Source organism: Hibiscus syriacus, unplaced genomic scaffold (assembly GCF_006381635.1).
Source record: "Hibiscus syriacus cultivar Baekdansim isolate YM2019G1 unplaced genomic scaffold, ASM638163v2 tig00110548_pilon, whole genome shotgun sequence".
In the NCBI taxonomy this organism is placed as follows: domain Eukaryota; kingdom Viridiplantae; phylum Streptophyta; class Magnoliopsida; order Malvales; family Malvaceae; genus Hibiscus; species Hibiscus syriacus.
In genome coordinates, this window is record NW_024062775.1 from 1,233,739 (window position 1) to 1,257,077 (window position 23,339).

Below are 23,339 nucleotides of genomic sequence, written 5' to 3' on the forward strand. Positions count from 1 at the left end.
ATGTATGCACCACCGGAGCAAATGATCTGATAGTTCTTCCAGGAGAAATTTAAGAATAAGTATATCAGTGAGCAGTTTAGGCGGGCGATGCTACTGAAGTTTCTTAATCTGAAATAAGGTGATCGAGCAGTACAAAAGTATGAGGTTGAGTACAACAAGCTGAGCCGTTTTTCTACTGAGATAGTTCCCAATGACAAAGCTCGATGTGATTGATTCATCGAAGGTTTGAGGCCAAAGTTAAAAGAGATGATGTTGGCTTTAAACTTGCCTAGCCTGCAAGAAGTTATAAACCGAGTTAAGGCTATTTAAAGAGCTCAAGAGGAGACTCTAGCAGTGGAGCAAGGTATACAGATGGAAAAAGACTTGTGGTAAATTTCACCGTGGAGAATGTAGATTTCTCAGTGTAGCTTGTTTCCAGTGTGGTGAAACTGGTCACTATGCTCGAAATTGTCCTAAGAAATCTGGGGATAATTCAGTGTAAACTTAGAGATCAGTAGCAGCATCAAACATAAGCAAAGAAAGAGGTAGATCCAGAGGACAATTTGAGGCATTTCTGCAACCAGAGACTCGTGGGGTAGCCATAATATATAATATTAAGACTAATGAAGATTGGGATGACCCGAAGATCTTAACAAGTACATTCTATCTTTTTGATGAACTTGTATTTGTTTTGGTTGACCCTGGTTCTACACACTCTTATATTAGTACAAAGTTGGTTATAACTAGAGGAATTCCTTTAGAACCAATTTTTAGTGAGATGATAGCGGTAAACGCTATGAGTCATAGTGCAAGAGTAATGTGGGTATGTAGAAAATGCCCGATAAAGATTCAAGGGATTATGTTCTCGACAAACTTAATGGAATTACCTTTCAACAAATTTGAAATTATTTTGGGCATGGATTGGTTGTCTCCTTATCATGGATGAGTTGATTGTCGTAAGAAGCGGTTATTCTTGAAGGATACGAAAGGCTCAGAAATAATAGTGACTGGTGAAAAAGTGAAGTCACCGTTCAATATGATATCAGTAATGACGGAAAAGAAAATGATGTTGGAATGATGTATAACTTTTCTAGCAAACGTAATAGACACTCGAATATCAGAAGTGAGATTAGATGATATTCTAACAATTAAGAAGTTTCCGGATGTTTTTCTGGAAGAGTTACCGGGATTACCTCCAGAAAGCGAGGTGGAATTCCAGATTGATGTTTACTCGGGTATTGAACCTGTTTCTATGACTCCATATCTAATGACTCCAACAGAGTTAAGAGAATTAAATGCCCAATTGCAGGAGATGCTTAACAAGGGATTTATCAGACCCAGTGTTTCTCCTTGGGGAGCACTTGTGCTTTTTGTGAAAAAGAAGTACGAGTTTATGCAATTATGCATAGATTGTCGTCAGTTAAATAAAGTAACAATAAAGAATAAATATCCTCTTCCGAGGATTGATGATCTATTCAGTCAACTGAAAGGTGCGACATTGTTCTCTAAGATATATCTGATGTTAGTATACCACCAATTAAAGATTAAAGAGGAGGATATTTCAAAAACAACTTTTCAGACTCGGTATGGATATTACAAATTTGTGGTGATGCCATTCGGATTGACTAATGCTCCTGCAACATTTATGGATTTGATGAATCTAGTATTCCAACCCTAACTGGATCATTTTATGGTGGTATTTATCGATGATATTTTGGTGTATTCAAAGTCAATAGAGGAGCATGATGTTTATCTTCATGTTGTCCTTCAGACTCTTCGAGAGAAGAAGATGTAAGCTAAATTATCCATGTGTGAATTATGGTTAGCTGAGGTTATTTTCCTTGGCCATATAGTCTTCGCAAAAGGCATAAGGATATATCCCAAAAATATTCAAGCTATAGTGGATTGGTAACCCCTAAATTTTTTTTGAAGTTCAGAGTTTCTTGGGGCTTGCTGGTTATTATAGATGGTTCGTGAAGAACTTTTCAATATTAGCTTTGCCGCTAACTAAGTTGCTAAGGAAAGATGTTCCTTTTTTTGGTCTAAGAAATGCCACGAAATTTTTGAAATGCTAAAGAGGATTATAACAGAGGAACCAGTGCTCTTACAACTTGAGTCGGGTAAAGACAATGTCGTCTTCAGTGATACATCTCATAATGGATTGGGATGTACGCTTATGCAAGAGGGGAAAGTTGTGGCCTATTCCTCAAGACAGCTGAAAACTCATGAGAAAAATTACCTGACACATGATTTAGAATTGGCAGCGGTCGTGTTTGCTTTGAAAATTTGACGACATTATATGTATGGTGAGCGATGCCATATTTATACATATCAAAAGAGTCTAAAGTACTTGTTGACTAAAAAAGAACTAAATTTGAGACAGAGAAGATGGATCTAAATTTTAAAAGATTATGATGTGATCATCGATTATCATCCAGAGAATGCTAATGTGGTAGCGGATGTACTTAGCCGAAAGACTTTTGCAGCTTTATGGGCTTTGGATACACGTATGTCTTTAAGGGAAGATGACGTCTTAATTGTTGAACTTAAGTTAAAGCTGACGCTCTTGGGTCGGATAAAAGAGCTACAAGGACAAGATGTAAAATATTTGGCAAGAATTGCGTAAGTAGAAAAATGTGTGGCTAAAGACTTCAAAATAAGGACTGATGGATGTTTATATTATCGTAGAAGACTTTGCATTCCAGATAATGAAGAACTGAAGAAAGATATTCTTTCCGAGGCACATTATAGTCCTTTAACGATGCATCTAGGCGGGAATAAGATGTATTATGATGTAAAGAGTCGTTATTGGTGGCCTGAGATGAAAAGAATTGTATCAAAGTTTGTTACAAAATGCCTTACATGTCAGCAAGTGAAAGCTGAACATCAAATGCCTTCCGGATTACTACAACCGATATCTATTCCCGAGTGGAAGTGGTAACGAATTACGATGGATTTTGTTTCAGGGCTACCTTTGACTCCCAATAAAAAAGACTCGATATGGGTAATCGTAGACATATTGACCAAGACTAACTCGCTTCATTCTAGTTTAGGTAGATTACTCGATGGATAAATATGTAGAGTTATATATAAAAGAGATAGTTCGGCTGCATGGAGTACCAGTTTCGATTGTATCCTACAGAGATCCCAGGTTTACTTCGAGATTCTGGAAGTCCTTGCATGAGGCATTATGTACTCGATTGAATTTCAGTACGGCTTTTCATCCGCAAATAGATGGTCAATCAGGGAGAAATATTCCGATATTGGAGGATATGCTAATAGCATGCGTGATTGAATTCAAAGGATCATGGGAAAGATATTTGTCTTTAGCGGAATTTACTTATAGTAACAGTTACCAATCGAGTATTAAGATGGCCCTGTATGAATCCTTGTATAGAAGGAAGTACAAAACACCCTTAAATTGGTTTGAATTAAAATATTGAGATCTGGGGGGCCCGAATTTAATGAAAGAAATGTAAGATAAAGTGAAAGTCATCAAGAATAACCTTAAGATAGTCTCTGATCGACAAAATTCTTATGATGATCTAAAAAGAAAAGGGATTGAATATTACGTGAGGGATAAGGTATTTCTGAAAGTAACGCCTTGGAAGAAAGTATTGCGGTTTGGACGCAAAGGAAACCTGAGTCTGAGATTTATTGGACTTTATGAAATTCTAAAAAGGGTAGGACCAGTAGTTTATCAGTTAACTTTGCCTCCCGATATGAATAAGATCCATAATGTTTTTCATGTTTCGATGCTCAGGAAGTACCGATCAAATCCAACACATATCATCACACCAAAGGAAATAGAGATCCATCCATATTTGACTTACGAGGAAGAATCAGTGCGGATCTTGGCTCAAGAAAATAAATAATTGCGTAACAAGAAGTTTCCTCTAGTTAAAGTACTTTGGCAAAATTATAAAGTCGAGGAAGCTACTTGGGAAAAAGAGGAGGACATGAGGAAGCAGTTTTTACACCTCTTCACATCATGTATGTCTTAAAATTTGAGGACAAATTTTCTTAAAGGGTAGGATTGTAATACCCCAATTTTCGGGTAAGTGATCATAGTGAAAGAATTTAAAATTTAGTGGGTTAAATTAAGTAAATTGAAAAGTATGAGGAATGGTTTAGGAAATGGTTTTTGAGACTTATTAGTAAGAATGGAAGAATGGAGGGGAAATTTAGTCATTTAGATGTAATGAATTTAATATTCATTTAATTGGGTTATTTAATAAAAGTTAATAGGAGAATAAGAGGATAAGTTCTGTTGGTTCTCTCATATTCTTCTTCCTCGCGTCCCGAGCCCCCCATAGCAAATGTAAGGCTTCATCTAGTTAGTTTTTCCTTTCGTTTTTGGGTTGGTTATGAAACTTTAAGTGTTATAGAGGCTTAAGGAAAATTCAAGGAGGGTTAAAACTAAAAGATGAAGGATTTATTTGAGATTTAAGAAAATGAATATTTAAATGATTTGATGAAATTTGGTTTGATATTGAAGTTTAAAAGTATATTTGACTTGCCAAAGAGGTAAATATTCATTTGCCGTCTAAATTGATTTTATCACCTTCTATTAATTTATCATTTTTCTCAAAATATACTTAAAATTTATAGAATTAAATATAAAAAATTTGTCATATTTTTAGATTTAGAGAGTTTTTCAAACTTAAAGAGTTTAAAATATTTGTTAAAAATTTAAATATTAAATTAATAATATATCTCAAAATTAGTTTCATCAAATAATTATCGAAAGAGATTATAATATGATAAGATCGAATCTTTAGACAAATTTTTATTGAGAAAAGGTTCCTCACGGACGGATGGGCTTACCGGCGCCCATCCACTAATACCACCATGGTCGTCAATGCTTTGCATATTGAAGCGTATTACTGATATTTGGAATGAACTCATTGTAGCTCAAGTACAAACTTTGCTATGTGTTGTTGCATTTTTAAGTGCCAGATTCAGTGGCTTTGGTCAATCTATAAAAGTGACCACAATGTACGTTCCCAGTGTAAAAATTGCAGACGTGATCCGACCCTGTTATTCCAATGTACACTTGATTTTTGTACGCAAATATGATTGTTGATACACGTATGGGGTGAATTTAAAAGATTTCAGTCTTCTCTGCTTTATAAGTTTTGGCCATCTTCCAATGAGTTTATGATTAGGATGAAACATATTTGGAATGTTTCCTTTTCGTATAACAAAACTTGTTTTTTCAGCTTTTCAACGCATCTTAGAAAGTGTTAAATAAATATTTCGAATTCAAAATATTACTGATTTAGTAAAGAATGCATGATTAAATTTTCTATACCATCCAATGCGAGAATGATGAATTTTCTATAAAATTTCTTATAATGGAGAATTCACCAGATTTGAATGGAAAAGTGGGTTGGACTTTGGATTCCCTAGAAGTTTAGGTATTTGCTCCATGTTCATGACTGAATTGTGGGCTGTGTATGATGTTTTACGACGCATGAAGTTAGGGATACAGAAAAGTTATGATGGAGACATTGTTTGGAAGTGGTTCAACTATCCTGATCAAACTCTGGAGCATCATAGAGGACAACACTGGTAGATGGAGTTCATGCTCTGCATCACCTAGATTGGGAAGTACGTATTAGGCATATACGATAATAGCTAATGGAGTGACTGACTGCTTAGCACGACAGAGTCACGAGAGTCCAACCAGTGAGAGAATATTTCCGACACCGTCAGCTTGTATTGTTAGATTGCTACAGATGGATCGAGTAACCATGGATTAGCTGCTCCTTTTCTTGAAAAAAAAAAGTGGAAAAATTATCCGGAAGAATCTCTTCCAAGAAAAGTAAAAAAAGCATGACCCACTCAAGCTTCATCCGAAAGTGCAATGGGAAAGGGAGTCGCCCTTCTCCTAGATTAAAAATGAAGCATCGGTCACCGGCTAAAATGGGATGGTATCACATAACATAATTTGCCTGTTCAACCAGTTGATGACAAGTGATGGTATTACGTACGTGATGAACTAGTATACAACAACAATAATGTTAACAGACCTAGTGGCCATCGTCCATATACAAAATGAGAACATTGTACAAGATCAAAGTATCGGAGCATCGTTCATCTTTCCCCTGCAACAGAACTCCCATTGTCCCCAAATATTCCCGCTTCGAGTAGCCTTAAACTAAAATCACAATCACATTTCTAGTTGTCTAGAAGAATGACATGGCTTAATTTTACAGAATAGGGAGGGAGGATCCTTCCATCAACGAAATATACTCGCTTTCGTTGGACTTTGGGATGGAGTGGAAAAATACATTTTATCCGTCGCTATTTACAATATCTCAAATAGGTCTCGTTCTTGGAGGGGTGCCTGGTGTTTGAACATTTGGCAGTGAAGTTTGACGCCAAGGATCCAGAGTGTATTTTGGATTTGGCCTCGAAAAATTTGTGGAGAAATCACCCACGTTGTAATTGCTCTGTCCTACAAACTGATAAGCCGGATGAGGAGAAAGAAAATAACTCTTGTGGGCCGTACCGTGTCTTAATGGACTTGAGCAAGGAGACACGGGCAAAGATGTGATTGCTCTTGCATTATCTCTGTGCATATGAATATGTGTCAGGCAAGTTAGTTTAGAACTTCATGTCATATCTTTTTGAGTGCAGAAATGAAAGAAGATATCGTTAGCACCTTGGACTCCTTAAAGCTCTTGAAGTTGTAGTCCTTCCCCTTGTCTCATTATCTCCATCAAATGAGAGGATATTATTTCTACTGGACTGCATTTCTAAAATGGGCTGCTCAGAAAGTTAAAAATAACAGAGTTTAGCTTTAGTTACTGATAAGCAAACTTCAAGCACATATGTTCATTAATATATACAAGCTTAAATGGTGCGAAACAAGATAAAGGTATGGCTGCAACTATCAAAGAAATTGCATTGAAAATTGATGTATGTTTTAGAACTGTTACTTAAAAAGTGATCTGTCAATGTACCAATAAGTTCAGGATGTAGAGAAGATAAAGTCTATACAATCAGAGTAATAAAAGACATCAGAAAAAGAAGAAAGAGAAACAAGCATCTTAAGAATATACCGGAGTGCGACTTCCATCAAAAGTGTAAGGAAATGCATCCTTGGTTATGCTAATGTTAGCAACTCTTGTAGTTGCTTGGTCACAAATGAAAGGGTGATCTAGCAGTTGCAAGGCTGTAGGACGCGCTGACGGTTCCCTTTGCAAGCAAAGCCTTATGAAACTTTTGGCTTCACTAGAAAGGTGATTAGGAATCTCTGGCATATCTTTACTGTTTCCTATTTTAAATATTGCAGCCACCTGTTGAATTCAGAAATAACAGAAGGAATAATCCTATTTCCCAAACAGTTTGGAACTAGCAAGAAAAAGACATTATCTGAGAAATGTTAAAAGATAATATTATGTCGTACCCCTTCATACTGATGCCATGGTGGTTTAGATGTTGCCATTTCAAGTATAGTGCAGCCCAAGCTCCAGATATCCACTGCAAGGTTGTAGCCATTTGTATTCATTACAACCTGAAATCATGAAATATACACATAAGTGACCATACCTTGGAGAACTGGAGTAACCAAATGGGAAAAACAATTAGCAGCGAACTAGATGTTAAAGAGTTTAAAACATGAAAAAAGGGATTCTGTGATCATATAATTGAACGGAAGTGGAAAACAATACCTCAGGTGCCATCCAGTAAGGACTTCCCTTGAATGAAAGCATTGTACTGCAAGCTGTTATCTGGTTCAGAAAAAAAAATAACAATAAGTGGCCTGCTTTCCTCATTGACTAGGGATAAACTAAAGTATGGAGATGATATCAGTTTTTATCAGGTTTTGATTTGTTAATTTATGTCAGTCTTTACATAGGTTTTTAGTATTCATTCATAGGTTTCTTATGTGTTAGATTGACATCAAAGTCTAGATTTTCCATCTCAAGACTACAGTCAATTCTGTAAAGGTAAGCATTCAATTGGTGTTCAAGTGATCGTCTAAAGGATGATATATTCAAAATACAGTTTCATTTTATTCTCTGTTTTCTTTTCAACCAAAACTAGCATCACGTCAAACTGCCATTTAGTAGACACTTATTACTCTTGGTCACCACCTATTTTCCAGAGATACTAGCTTCAGTATTCTAGAATTAACCCGATTATCCCTAAGATGAGATAAGGTCCCATACATGTTTTGCCATGCCAAAGTCTGCCAACTTGATTTCACCAGTAGGATCTACTAATATGTTTGCCCCTTTTATGTCCCTGAAACAAAAAACACAGCTTTAAAACATAAGAAATTGATGCCGAATTTCCACACTACAGACAATTAATTATTCAAGTACCTATGCACTGTATTTCTTCCATGCAAGTAAGCAAGCCCGGAAAGAATTTGTCTCGTATAGTTTTGAATAACTGGTTCCTTGAAGGCACCATATTCTTGAAGCAATTTGTGGATTGAACCACCAGAGACATATTCCAAGTAAACTGAGAGTGCTTCTTCACCCTGAAAAATGACAAATTAGAATTATATGAGGCAAGGTACAATTATCTGGTATTTGGAAAAGGACTCCAATAGTCATTCTCCACTCCCCTTTCGTTTCAATTCATAATGCAATTGATCATTTGCTTGTCAGCAGAGTAAAAAAACCATACCAGATCGCTTCCATGGTATCTAACAATGTTTGGATGAGATAGCTGACTCAGCAAATTAATCTCCTGTTGATATTAAAAAGAACTAGAAAATCAGGCATTTATATGTGGCAACTTGTAAATGATCTCAATATCAACTGGTAAAATGAACAGAATGTGAAATCTGAACAAAGATTATGCATCATTAATAAGTGAGAATCAGACAACTATTACCTGGTTCAGTTGCTTTAGGCTTTCTTTTGATGTCTGATCATCAGATACGAGCCTGACTTCTTTTATAGCACACATCTGTCCACTTTCACTGTCGATCATGGATGCACAATACTCAGAGAAGTACAATGGAAAAAAGCTAAAAACATACTGACAATCTTGCATACTAGCAGGATTAATACAATGAATGCATCACAATAGCTAACTTCCGTGATCGATAAATCTAAATGACTTCATGACTCACAGCGTGTGAAGATTAACCGATACAGGAAGCAAGTCCTACCTATTAAATCCAAGGTAAACATGTCCGAAAGTTCCCCTCCCTAAGAGTCTACCTCTTCGCCATTTTGATAGAGTACAAGGTGTAGTTTCACTCACTCCACAAGCTCTTGAGCTGCTACTGCCAGGCAAGGAAGCAGAAGGACTAGTGGGAGAACCTGGTGGAAGAGGCAACTTATGACACACAGATTTCCCATCTTCTTTTCTCCCTGTAGGAGACTCTATACTCACTGCAGACAATTGATGATGAAGAGGTGACGTTGGGCTGGTCGGCCCTCTCAACCCCGGACCTGGGCTTCTTGACCTCATGCTCATTCTAGTTTCACCTTGGCCTCTGGGATCAATATATGACATGGAATTCAGTTAATGTCAGCTCTCTGAATATCATTACAGAAAATACTTCATTTGAGTGCGAATAACCCAATACCATACGACAATTTTGAATATTTAGCTCATTACAGACATGGTATGCCAATGGTGGTTCGTTTATGTATGTTAAAGTTTGATCCTTTGGTCAAAATTGTTTTAATAGTCATCAAATTCAGCGAAAATAGAATCATTACAATGAATCAGATTTAGAAAACCCAAATATTTTTTTCCCTAACTGTAAAGTAAACAAGTCTCTGACAGCCAAAAATAAATGAATATTCAGCTCCGAAAGCTGAAAACTATTAGCACATAGCAGACCCAAATGGATATATTGATAAAATTAATTAAACGAAAAAAAAGGAAGACGAAGAGGAAGTCATACTCTGACAACCCAAGAAAAGACAGAAAAACATATTTTTATTACTTAATCTACAACTGGTTTATATAAAAACAGTAACTAACCCAATATTAATTCAGAAATTTTAATATTAACAAATAATCTTTAAGAATTCAGATTCCAATACATGTTAGGGAGAAGAAGAACCTGTATGCGATGAATTGAACCGGATCATTTGCAAGATGATTATCGTCAGAAGAGCTATCACTTAAATCCGAAGGCGACGCGAATCCTAACCCGACGACATGATCACTTTGCATCGGTGAGACGGATGGTGTAGGCAAAGGGATCCCTATTTTCTCCCCTGAATCCGAATCGAAACCCGAAAACCCAGGTGACCCACCAACAACGCTGAAGTCCTTGCTGGCACGTGGCGAATTTCCGGTGGTTAAAACAAGGCCTCCTCCACTATCAAAGCTCTTTGGGTAGTTGTGGTTCTTTTCATCGGCGGCGGCTGCTGTTGCTTTCATTTTACCAGAAGAGCCGCCGCCGGTGGAAACGCCAGCAGCAACAGCATCTGTTTTGTTAGGCGAAAGCTGGGTTACTCCGATGCTGGTACCCCGTGGACTTCGATTTTGACTCTCTTCTTTGCTCTTACTCAACTTTTTACCCCACCAACCAGGCATTTTAAAAAAAATGAAATTATTTCTTCTCTAAGATGACGATGACGATGAACAAGAAGGAAAAGTTTTCGATTTGTTAAAAAGAATAGGTTTTATATTGTGAGGAGGAAACCGAGAGGAAATGAAGAGAAAGAATTAGGAGTTCAGATTGAAAGAGAAAGGTAGCGTTTTATATTTATTTACTTTTTTAATGTCTCTTTGTTTTATTATTGAACAATACTATAAAATTGTATTTTTAAATATAATATTGATGATAAAAATTAATTTTAAAATTTTAATATGATTATTAGAAGAATATGAAAATAATTTATAATAGCAAAACATATATGAAAATTTAAAAGTAAAGTATAAATGTTATATATTTCAATAATTATTAAAGATAGATTTAACTATATTTTATTTTATTAGTACAATAATATATATTTGAATTGAATAAAAATCTGACTTAAAAATTTTGTACCTACAGTTTTACAGTTTTTTTTAAATATATATACTTATTTTAATTTATTTAATTAATTTAGAATAATTTATTCAAAAAAAATGCTTTTCCGAAATTATTTTTTATGCAATATAATTAAACATATTTTATTTAAGTTCCAATTTCTTAAGTGCGCCAGTACTACAGTAAGAACTAACTAAGGGGGCGGCCGCAGGTGGTTGGATGATAAAAGGGAGAGGATGACGTGGCTTCTTTTTCAATTTATTATTATTTTTAAAATTTAGAAAATTATATGAAATAAATAGATTCAATCATATCAATGAATTTAGGGTAAATTGCACGTTTGGTGTTTCAATTGTCATTTTTTCAAAACATATTAACATTTGATTTTGATTTTGAATTTTCACGTACCCTTTACTTTTTCTTTTCTCCCTCAGCACGTTCTGAATTCTTTAAGAAGAAAATTCCAAAATTCTCTCCCTCTAAAAGATCATCTTTTTCAAACCTTCTACCCTTTTCCCCGATCATTTGACCTTTTTTCCTGACAACTAAACAACTGTGGGAAAACCACTATCAATTATACTCCTCTGTCTTTTTTACTTTTGAATCGGGGTTTCTGCTCTTCCCTACTACTGTGATTCCCGAAGAGGGGTTCAACAGTGAGAGCAATACGGGTAATGGTTTAGTGAGGCACTTCCGGATTCGCTCAGGTGAGAGGGAATTAGGGTTCTCTATGGAAGTTTTTTATAAGGGTCTAGGGTTTTGTACTAGATTTGAAGACTTTCTACTTGGTAATTTGGTTTCTATCTACCAAACTAGAGAAAAAAATTAGGTTTTAAAATGGTATATATGTGTTAGCCATGGTGAGGCTTCTAGGACTGAGTCGAGGAGAATCGGATGAGTCACCTCGTGAAATCACCACCTCGAGGACTACTCTAGCAAGAGACTCAGGTGAAAACGGGTGGCTCATCAGATTCTTTGACTCGTCGTTTTTCTGTGAGTGGATCGCCGTTAGCTATCTTTACAAACATGACCATGAAGGCGTACGAGATTATCTCTGTAACAGGATGTACAAGCTTCCATTATCTGGAATTGAAAACTATCTCTTCCAGACTTGTTACATGATGGTACATAAGCCAAGCCCTTCATTGGATAAGTTCGTTATTGATATGTGCTCAAAATCACTGAAAATGGCAATGAAGGTGCATGGGTTTTTGTTGGCGGAGTTAGAGGATTCTGATGATAATGAAGGGATTAATAGGATTCAAGAAAAGTGTCAAATTGTTGCTACTTTGACGGGTGAGTGGCCTCCCCTTGTGCTGCCACCCAATGCAGGTTCAAGTCCAGGGAGTAAAAATCAAGTTTTGAATCGATTCCTACCTTCAAAACAGCTGTTTTCGTCATTGACTTCACCTTCTCCACAGAGATCAATATCATTGTCCTCCCCCTCTTCAGGGAACCATTTGCAGGAAGATGGTAATCAATTGTTGTCCCTAAAAGAAAATAAATTTTTTAAAAAGTTTATTCCAAGTCCTAGAGTCAGAGATGCCTTGTCGTTTAGGAAGTCGGCTGAGAATGATGAAGAGGAGAATGAAAATGATGGTTTTTTCAAGAGGATTTTGAGGGACAACAGAGGGGGAGAGGATGAGGAGTTAACATCAAGTTCAGATGGGTTCTTTAAGAGGCTTCTAAAGGATAGTAAAGGAGAGGAGGAAGAAATGACATCAAGTTCTGATCACAACGGTTTTTTTAAGAAATTGTTTCGAGATAGTAAGAGTGATTCTGATGATAAATTGGTTTCTAAGCCAGCAGAAGATGATCAGAAAGAGGGATTCTTTAAGAAGTTATTTAAAGATAAATTTATGGATAAGAAAGATGTAAATGATAGAATTGATGATGCACGAATGGTGAACACAGAAGAAAGTGCTTCAAAATCAGGTGAAGATGGTGAAATGGATGGTTTTTTTCCGGAAACATTTCAAGGATAAATCTGAGGAAAAGATAGACGGGAATGATACGAATGATGATGTAAATGACTGAAGTGATGATGTACATATGGTGAACTCTGCAGAAAATGCTTCAAAATCAGGTGAATACGATGAAAAGGAGGGGTTTTTCAGGAAGCTTTTCAAGGATAAATCTGAGGGAGAGAAAGATGGGAATGATAAGAATGATGATGGTGAGGAAGAAGATTCTTCAGATTTCTCACTGTTCAGAAGACTGTTCAAAGTGCGCCCTGAAGAGAATAAAACTAGTACTACAAATGAATGCAGCAACAGTGACAGTTTGTTTGAGAGCAGTCCAGGGACTGAGAACTTCTTCCGCAAACTCTTTAGGGACCGGGATAGTTCAATCGAAGATTCTGAGCTGTTCAATTCAAAGAAGCATAAAGAGGTTTGTTTGCTTCTTTTTTTGTTGTTGTTGACATGTTTCCTTCATTCTTTAACGTCTGTTCACTTTTAGTCCTTTGATTTCCAATATGTGCACCAATGATAAATCAGCTTTCTGTGTTACATTCTTACCATTTATCCAAAATTCCTGAAATACACATTCCCACCTGACCGGTTTAAACAATCCTCACATCATATCATATGGATGGTCTTTTATGAACTCTGTGTTTTTAATTTGATGCAATCGACATTGCGAAAGATAAATATTGGATTATTTGTTTTATGTTGGGACCACAAGTGGGAAAAAATAGAGCTTTTCAGTTCTACCATTTGCTCTCTAGTTGCCAATCCCTAATGTATTATTAGTCTTTGTAGCTTTACAACAGTTTTTCACTCATAATCCCTAGTGTTATAAGTCTTCATCCAACCTATTATAATGTTTTTATATCCTTCAATGTATTATGAATCTGTGGTTTTAAAATCTGGATATCCTTCTCTTGATTAACATCTTGTAATATGTAATGATTAGAAAAGGTTATGGAAACCTCTTAGGAACATAAGGGATAGATAAGTTTGTTCTGCTTTCTATTCTTTGAAATTGTTGAACTTGAAATCTGTGTGATGTACCTGGAGATTACTTTGGCTGAACCAACTTATAGGCCTACTTAGAACATGACGGTAAATTATGTTTCTTTATTGAGATCTAGAGCACTAGACTTGATGAAATAGATTCACATTGTTAAGGAAATAAAGTATAATCCCCTCCCCTTTTGTAATTGATAAGCTGAATAACATTGAAGAAGAGCATAAATCTAAAGAATCCTAACGTGTAAAAACAGTATTAAAACAAGTTTTTCCATGTATTTGGAGGGTTATATCCTCCTACCTATATCCAAATGTGCATTTTGACATGGGTGTCGGATGGGGGTATTTCAAGAAAAATAAAGAAGAGTTGGAGTGACATAAGATGGACTATTATAATTAAATGATGGAAAAAAACCATAAAGGATATATGATGGTTTTTTTATACTGAGAAAATTTCCTTCATTTATTTTTGAAAAAGGATTTGAAGCATGTGTTTTACTTTTTTCGTGTGATTTTTCTGCTCTTTATTTTTCATTATTAGTGTTTTTTTACTGGAGTTGCTCCTGGGAATTTATGTTAATTTTCTGTGCTCACACTTTTGCAGAAGCATCCTTGTTCACCTAAGCAACAGAATGATAGATCGAACTCCAAACCCCCATTTCTAAATAGTTCTGTATCTCAATTACGAAAAAGGGCTTATCGTGATTCATTGGATTTTGTACTGTCATTATGTGACACATCATATGGCTTGGTGGATGTTTTTCCAATTGAAGTTATGAGGTGGTTTGCTCATTTCAAAGTTTAACCAATGTTTCACTTAATTAATATTCTTCTATGATTGTTATCTGACATGCTAATTTTTCTTGTCATTTTTGCCTCTTAGTCACTTGCAGAGATTAATTCGCATCTAGTTGAAGCTCAAAACAATGGAGGTACATATTTATTTACGATGAATTTGATCAAACCAATGGCATCGAGTGGCACTATTTATTATCTTTAATAAGTTTACTTGTGATTTTTAAAGCGGTCTAGATCGTGAATTGGTGACTAGAATTTACCACTATATGTTTACTAGTCAATTGGGTTATGACGTCTTAAATTCTTTTGTGATGTATAATCCATTTTGTAGTTTTTAATTGTTATATTCACTTGCGTATTCATGTGATCAGTTCAAAAGGGTAAACTTTTTGGCTTCTGTTGACAATGCTTTTGTTGTGGGGTCTTGTCTAATTAAAGAGGAAACCTATGTAACAACTTTAAGATGTTAGGGTCTTCTTTTTTTTTGTTGGAGTGCTAGACATTTTTTTCGAGGTTGAAATCTAGTTTAGGTTCTTGCTTTCTTTGAAATTTCAAGATGTTATATTCATTTGTGTATTCATTTGATCTGTTCGAAAGGGGTTAACTTTTTTGGCTTCTGTTGAAAATGTTTTTACTGCATCGTCTTGTCCATTAAAGAGGAAATCTATCTAACAATGTTAAGATGTTGGGATCTTCTTTCTGTTGGAGTGCTAGACATTTTTACTGTGGTTGAAATTTAGTTAGGTTCTTGGTTTCTCATTTTTATAACCGTTTCTTTGAAATCTTCTGTCAAGTGAATGCATCATTTAATTGATGTGTGAACTGTGAAGCATTTCATTTAGTTGGAAGCAATTGATTTTGGTTTCCTGAAATATATTTTCAGTTTTCTTTTACTTCCATCTTGTACTATTCTTTCCTTCTCAGTACAGCTATTTCTTTCATTAAAATTAGAAAGAAGGGTAAATGTCAGAGAAGATGTGTGTTCTGCATATGGTGATATTGGTTGTGAACATGTAATATTTATAATTGAGGGTGCGAGTTGTGTTGGTACTTTATGCATTTTGGGTTGGTTGGGTGGGTTGGGTTGCCCCTTTTATACTTGGGTCTATCTTAGTTCCTATTCATTTTGTGTGGGGTTGAATCTCAGTTCAACATGCGGGTGATTGATCTTGTTTAACTTTTCGGTGTATGTAAACTAAAAAAAGAATGTTAAATATACTTTTTGAGCATTTTAATTTTCATTTGATTTTTGTCATCTTATAGCCATAATTCTTTTAAATATTTTAATAAACTGAAAGTGTTGAAAGACTTGGATTCAATCAAATGTGATACGTAAAAGTAATTAATCTAAGTTTGGAAATAGGAAGTGAAGATTTTATTTATTTATTTTGTTAGTTTTAGGTAGAAAAAACAACAACGTGAATGTACCTGGCCAAGCCATATGAACGTGGTTAAATCACTGTGTCAAGTGAACTCTGTGATTGACTGCTGGTTTGTCATATGGTGACACTACTTGCAAAGTGATATTATTGCACATTTGTTAATGAAATTTACCATGTAATGAGAAATTTTCTTTCTGTTCTGGGATATTATGCCATTCAAACTTTTAAGGCTTTATTTTTGGTGATGATAAAATTTCCACATTATTAATTGGCGATTAGCCTGTTTTTTCGTTGTTATTTTACTTTTGATTTATTGAATGAATTGGATTGTTGCTTGTAAATATTGCTCCATACCCTTATTTGAGTATCCCTGGGAATACTTTTAGGAGTTTGCTTTCTAATGGGAAAAGGGATGTATCATGTGGTTCATATTCCTGAAGATGAAGCTGTTCTATATCCCTTTGGAAGAATAGAACTTCCGTTACTGCTAGCACAAAGATGAGTGAGAGAGAGAAAAATGTAGAGAGAGAGAATTTGAAAGGAAAGTCAGTTCCTGATGAGTGTTGGTCGGCGTTTATCGACAATCTTAGTAGAAGGGTTTCCCGTCGTACGCTTAGGGAATTATTCTTATTCCATGGTCCTGTTATGAGAGTTTTTATTCCCAGCCAAATTAGAAATCTAAAATACATATTTTTCACTTTTGTTTTTGTTCATTTTAAGAGGGAGGAAGATCTGAAGAGGGCTGTTGATGAGTTTAACGGGGTTGTGATTGATGGAAGGAAGATCTCAGTTAGTCCTGTCGGATTTAAGGATGAACGTTCAAGGTCAAGGGTGGTGCTTTCTTCTTCAAACAAGGCTGCTGGTCAGATTATTGCAGAATCTTCAAAATCAAGAGAAAGAGAAAACATTAATAGAAGCAGAAGGGATAACATAACTTATAGGGATGCTCTGTTGTCTAATGGAAATAGAAGGGGGAACAATGATCTATTGTCTGAGGATATCCAGAGGAGGAATGTCAAGAAAAATATATTTGAGATGCATATTCCATCAGAAAGTGCCAACTGGGTGAAGAGGTTGTTAACAGGGATTATCAAATACTCTTTTCAAGTTGAGTTCATTCAGAATGTGTTGAGTTAATCGAATGACGAAATTGGCCAAGAGGGGGGTGAATTGGCAATAAAAATTTTGTGGAAGCTTTTGCAGAAAATTGAAAGTAATTGCACAGCGATTTACAGTGGTTCGACTTTCTCAAACAAAGTCTACGTCCACTACCTTAGCTATCCACACTAAGGATTTTCCAACAAATTCACTAATTTGTTCTTTCTTTTGAGGCCAAAGAGATAACCTTACAATTCCCTCAAGAGTATACCCCAACTCTTGAGAACACTCTTTTCTCAAAGAGAAGATTACAAATTTGCAAACTTACAAGAAAACCTCACAAGGTAAGATGTTTGCACAATTCTAGAACAAAGAAAAGAACACTCAAAGATGAATACAATTGAGCACAAAAAGTGTTCTTGAAAGCAAAATGAATATTGAATGAAAATAGGCTTGAAATGATCAAACTTGAGGTTTGATGCTTTCTCTTTGATTCTCTCTTGATTCTAGTTGCTTGATATTTCTTGTTGTTGATCAATGGCTTCTAAGCTTTCTTAAATACACCTTGAATCACTTCTGAACGTTGGGGATGATTAGAGAAGATATTATAGCCGTTTTAGTGTGAAAACATTTAATAAAACAGCTTGGAGCGTGGGGGGAATCGGTTCCCCCTTGAAGGGAATCGGTTCCTAAGTGTAAAATTCAAATATTTCGACCGTTGTACAAGGGGGGAATCGGTACCCCCTTGGGGGGGGGATCGGTTCCCTCCGAGCATACTGGAATTCTCGGAACAAAAACTGTTTAGGGGGAATCAGTTCCTCCTATGGGGGAATCGGTTCCCTCCGAGCATTCTGGAAATCTCGGAGCCAAACCATTCAGGGGGAATCGGTTCCTCCTATGGGGGGGATCGGTTCCCTCTGAACAATCTGGAATTTTTGGCTTTGAATTGGTTCGAAATACTTTGTAAAATTATTTTGAAATTGTTTTATGATTAAAACTTAATTTTACACTTAAGTAAGGATTAAAAATGATTTTTGAAATATTTGGAGTAATGTTTTGATATTCGAATAGTTATATCGAATATACTTAGAAAATTATTTGGAAAATCTTAAAATCCATTTAACTTAATTTGTTATATCGAAATATCAAAATGTTTCAACAATCTCCCCCTTTTTGATATAACAAAACATTTTAGTAATTTTAAGATTTTTGAAATCAAGTTTTGAAATTACTCCCCCTTACTTTAACACTTCTTCAATTTATCATGTAAAACATTTAACACTTATTCTTCTCCCCCTTTTTGTTAAATCAAAAAGACATTGTAAAACAAGGTTTTGAAATCATTTAGCCAATTGATTTATTAATTATAAGCTTAAGCTGCTAAGATCACAATTAAAAGAGAGGTTAGCCATTAGTTTCATAAATCAATATTCATAAATAATGTGATATGGCAAAATTGGTCATATTGCTAATGATGATGCAATAACGAATAAAACACACTACACATATAAGTTCACACCATTCATAAATCCAAAATCCAATAATCCACAAAATCAAACAATTCAAAATATTCAAAATGTTGAAACAATATTCTTTTTGTTCAAAGTTTTAAAACTAAACACATAATCAAACATCCGGATCGGTAGGAGGAAAACGGGCTCGCATAGCGGCCATCTCGTGTGTGAGTTCATTGATACGAGCGTTGGTTGATTCATTGTTTGCACGCATCTCCCGAAGAATCTCTAATTGTTGAGCTCCCATTGTGGATAAATGAGACTCTATAGAGGTAAAGCGCGAGTCCATGGTAGCATATCGAAAATCGAATGTCTCCATAAAGGATTGAAAATATGGAGGCATTTGATGCGTTTGTTGTGCTTGCTCCTCGGGTTGTTCAGGTTCTTCTTCAGCTTCATCGATATCCCTCATTAATTGTTCAAACTCGGGATCTTCGTCAGCTTCGGGTGGAGCTTGTGAAGAACTAGCTCCCGGAGTAGAAGATCGAACCCATGCACCGATTTCCTTATTTTTGACCCATCCCGCTCTTGTTAAAGAAAGAAGATTGATTTGTTTCTTAAGAGGAAATGAGGCATCTAGACCAACTCGGAGTTCGGCTTTAGAAAAGAGATTACTAAGGATACAACCGTAAACTAGTGAAGAACAGAGTTTCTTATTTGGCACTAAGTTAACGGTTTCAACGATCTCAGCAAAGATATCTCGGAAAGGTTTATTTTTATTGTTTTCAAAACAATGCAACCACCAAAGGTCTAAAGCTCTAAGAGTAGAATAACAACCCCCGGATGGTCGAAACCACCAAGTGATCATAAGATGAAGAAAACGCTCATGGAGATCTAAAACACTTGCACTATCATTCCTTTTATATCGTGAGCCTAAAACTTGTTTTTCGTTTGATAAACCTTCATTATCCAAGCCTAAGGCATTGGCTATGTAATCCGGATCAAGATGGAAATATTGACCTAGGAGGTAGGAACGTACTCCTATGGTTTTGGTTTTGTCACGATTTTTGATACAAACGGCATTATAGTAGAAGATACGAACAAGTTGATGATAGACAATGGGTTCAAGTTCGAAAAGTTTATCAAATTTCCATTCGTGCAAGATAGGGAGATATTTAAAGTTAATGTCAACCATAGTTTGAAGAGATGGGATACGTTCTTCCCTAATCTTATACGAGTCAAAATATTGGTAAAACCAATAACGATAATCTTTAGGACCCGGTTGATTGAAACAAGAATTTTGGATAGTCAAGTTAGGATCAAGATTTGGAATAGGATTTTGAGGGATATGAGGAGGATTTGAAGGTGGATTTTGACGACTAGAACGACTAGATGAAGACCTAGGACGTTTAGGATTGGACATGGTTTAGGAAATCGGAATAGAATTAATAACCTGCAATTTTAAAAACAAAAGTATGCAATTCAATTAATCCCAAAACTCAAATGAGTCCTCAATATTTCAAGATTCTCTAAATCAATCCTAATGGGCAAAGTTTTTGAAAAACTTTTGAAAAATATGGTTTTGAGAAACAATATATGTATAGTTTTTCATAACAACAACATAATTTAATCAAAACACAATAATTTGAAAAATAACATTTTTTTTATTTCGAAAATTTAAAAAATTTTGAAAAATTCTTGTGTTTTTGATGAAATTAGTTGTAACATCTAGTTTCTAATCCCTAAATAAGCAATACCCGATCACTATTTCAACCTAGAACTAATTGAAACTAATCCTATGTTCAAAAACAATGAAATAGAGAGTTTAGAAAAATTTACCTTGAAAGATGAAGATTGAGGGGATTTAGATGTTGTTTGCACGATTTTAATGATTCCAACAGGTTTAGAAGATAATATTTGAAGCGAATTCCGATTAATATCGATGATTTGAGGCAAGAAAGGAGATTTGAGTGTTTGAGGAGGGTGAGAAATGGTTTGAAGAAAATATAAGGGTTTTGGGAATTTTGGGGTGTTCTGCCCGATTTTAACAGAACCCCAGGAGGGTATCGATTCCCCTGTGGGGGGGAATCGGTTCCCCTTCAAAGGGGGAATCGGTTCCCTCAGGGGGGGATCGATTCCCTCTGCACCAAAATGCTAAAATCCGATTTTTTAAGCACAAAATGCTAAATTAATCTTTTCTAGTGGTATTGGCAACTCATATATCAAAAATTAATTATGTTCAAACAATTAAATTAATCTTTAATCGATTTTTGAGCATAAAATTAATTTTCACTAAGAATCACAAACTCCCCATAACTAATAGCAAGAATGCAATCAAAAATTATTATTATAAGCATTTTTCAAGATTTATTAAAAGTGCTAAAATTATTTTAAACACTAAGTGAAGATAGGTTGGTCAAACCTAATTCTCTCCTAAGTGTCCAAAATCTTTCCTTGTCTAAGGGTTTTGTAAAGATATCCGCTAATTGGTGCAAAGTATCAACAAATTCTAGAACTACATCTTCCTTAGTGACATGGTCTCTAATGAAGTGATGTCTTATTTCAATGTGCTTAGTTCTAGAGTGTTGGATGGGATTTTTAGTGAGACAAATAGCACTAGTATTGTCACACTTGATAGGAATGGTACCTACTTCAATTCCATAATCAAAAAGTTGTTGTTTCATCCATAAAACTTGTGCACAGCAACTACCGGCTGAAATGTATTCCGCTTCAGTGGTAGATAATGCAACACAATTTTGTTTCTTTGAAAACCAAGAAATCAACATATTTCCAAGGAATTGAAAAGTACCGGAGGTGCTTTTCCTATCTAATTTGCATCCTCCATAATCCGCATCAGAAAAGGCATGCAAGCTAAAGCTAGAGTCTCTAGGATACCAAAGTCCTAAACTAGGAGTGTCCTTAAGGTATCTAAAGATTCTCTTAACAGCTAGTAAATGTGATTCCTTAGGACATGATTGAAATCTAGCACATAAGCAAACACTAAACATAATGTCCGGTCTACTTGCAGTTAGATAAAGCAAAGAGCCAATCATTGACCTATATAATTTAACATCTACACATTTACCTCCTTCATCTAAGTCAAGCTTTGTTGAAGAGCTCATTGGAGTGTTATGAGGTTTCCCATTTTCCAGTCCAAACTTCTTGAGCATATCTTTGACGCACTTAGCTTGATTAATGAAGATGCCATCTTTTCTTTGCTTGATTTGGAGTCCCAAGAAAAATGAGAGCTCCCCCATCATGCTCATCTCAAATTCACTTTGCATTAGCTTAGAAAATTCTTGGCAAAGAACATCATTAGTAGAACCAAATATTATATCATCAACATAAATTTGAACTACTAATAAATCTTTACCTTTTCTCTTTAAAAACAATGTAGTGTCAACCTTTCCTTTTAAAAAATCTTTTTCAATTAAAAAATTTGACAATCTTTCATACCAAGATCTAGGAGCTTGTTTTAAACCATAAAGAGCTTTTGTCAATTTTAAAACATGATCTGGAAAATTTGAATCTTCAAAACCTGGAGGTTGTTCCACGTACACTTCTTCTTTTATAAAACCATTTAAAAATGCACTTTTAACATCCATTTGATATAATTTAAATTCATTGAAACATGCAAATGCCAATAACATTCTAATTGCTTCCATCCTAACTCCGGGAGCGTATGTTTCATCATAGTCTATGCCTTCTTCTTAAGTATAGCCTTGAGCAACAAGTCTAGCCTTGTTCCTCACTATATTACCACTTTCATCAAGTTTATTTCTAAAAACCCATCTAGTACCTACAGTAGATTTATTACTAGGCCTTTCAACTAATGTCCATACTTTACTTCTCTCAAATTGATTTAATTCTTCTTGCATAGCCATAATCCAATGTTCATCTTTTAATGCTTCTTTGATGTTCTTAGGCTCTATGCATGAAATAAATGCAACATAATTACAGATATTTCTAAGAGAAGATCGAGTAGTTACCCCTTTTGATGGATCACCTATAATTTCACCATCCTTGACATAGTTGTACTCTCTTGGAAAAGATACTTCCCTTTCTTCAATGGTTGGATTCTCGAGGGGATCATGAGTTTCTATAGTTGTACTCTCTTGGAAAAGATACTTCCCTTTCTTCAATGGTTGGATTCTCGAGGGGATCATGAGTTTCTTCATCTTTTGTTTCTTCCTTTGATGATGATTCTCCAACGTCATGTCTAACGTCATTTGCTTGTACAATACCTACATCATCATTAACAGAATCCTTCCTTGGAAGGGGATTATCATCGAAAACAACATGTATAGACTCTTCTACAACTAAAGTTCTTTTATTAAATACACGATAAGCTTTAGAATTTAAGGAATAACCCAGAAAAATTCCTTCATCACTTTTAGCATCAAATTTGCCAAGATTTTCTTTACCGTTGTTTAAAACAAAACATTTACATCCAAAAGGATGAAAATAACTAATGTTAGGCTTTTTATTTTTGAGAATTTCATATGGAGTTTTCTTTAAAATTGGCCTAATCATTACTCGATTTACAACATAACAAGCGGTATTTGTGGCTTCCGCCCAAAAATATTTTGGCAAATTATTTTCACAAAGCATGGTTCTAGCCATTTCTTCTAAAGTTCGATTTTTCCTCTCAACAACTCCATTTTGTTGAGGGGTTCTAGGTGCTGAAAAA

At 35.2% G+C, this 23,339-nt stretch overlaps 1 protein-coding gene and 1 pseudogene across 3 annotated transcripts; one reads left to right on the forward strand and one right to left on the reverse strand.

Annotated features, from left to right (window-relative positions):
- Positions 1 to 5,939: 5,939 nt before the first annotated feature.
- Positions 5,940 to 10,567, reverse strand: LOC120131078 (mitogen-activated protein kinase kinase kinase 3-like). 3 transcript variants are annotated; one of them, XM_039148182.1, is made up of 11 exons: positions 10,028 to 10,567; positions 9,119 to 9,448; positions 8,839 to 8,926; positions 8,629 to 8,691; positions 8,319 to 8,479; positions 8,163 to 8,238; positions 7,662 to 7,721; positions 7,397 to 7,504; positions 7,050 to 7,286; positions 6,650 to 6,753; positions 5,940 to 6,558 (listed from the first exon to the last, which is right to left on the reverse strand). In XM_039148182.1, exons 1-11 carry the CDS (start codon positions 10,504 to 10,506, stop codon positions 6,303 to 6,305), a joined length of 1,962 nt encoding a protein of 653 aa, XP_039004113.1. In that variant the 5' UTR covers positions 10,507 to 10,567; the 3' UTR covers positions 5,940 to 6,302. The 3 variants fall into 3 exon arrangements, with proteins under 3 accessions (XP_039004113.1, XP_039004114.1, XP_039004112.1); XM_039148183.1 differs by having other exon boundaries at positions 6,650 to 6,735; positions 9,119 to 9,466; XM_039148181.1 differs by having other exon boundaries at positions 9,119 to 9,466.
- Positions 10,568 to 11,802: 1,235 nt separating this feature from the next.
- Positions 11,803 to 23,339, forward strand: part of LOC120131080 — a 31,679-nt pseudogene continuing 20,142 nt past the window's right edge.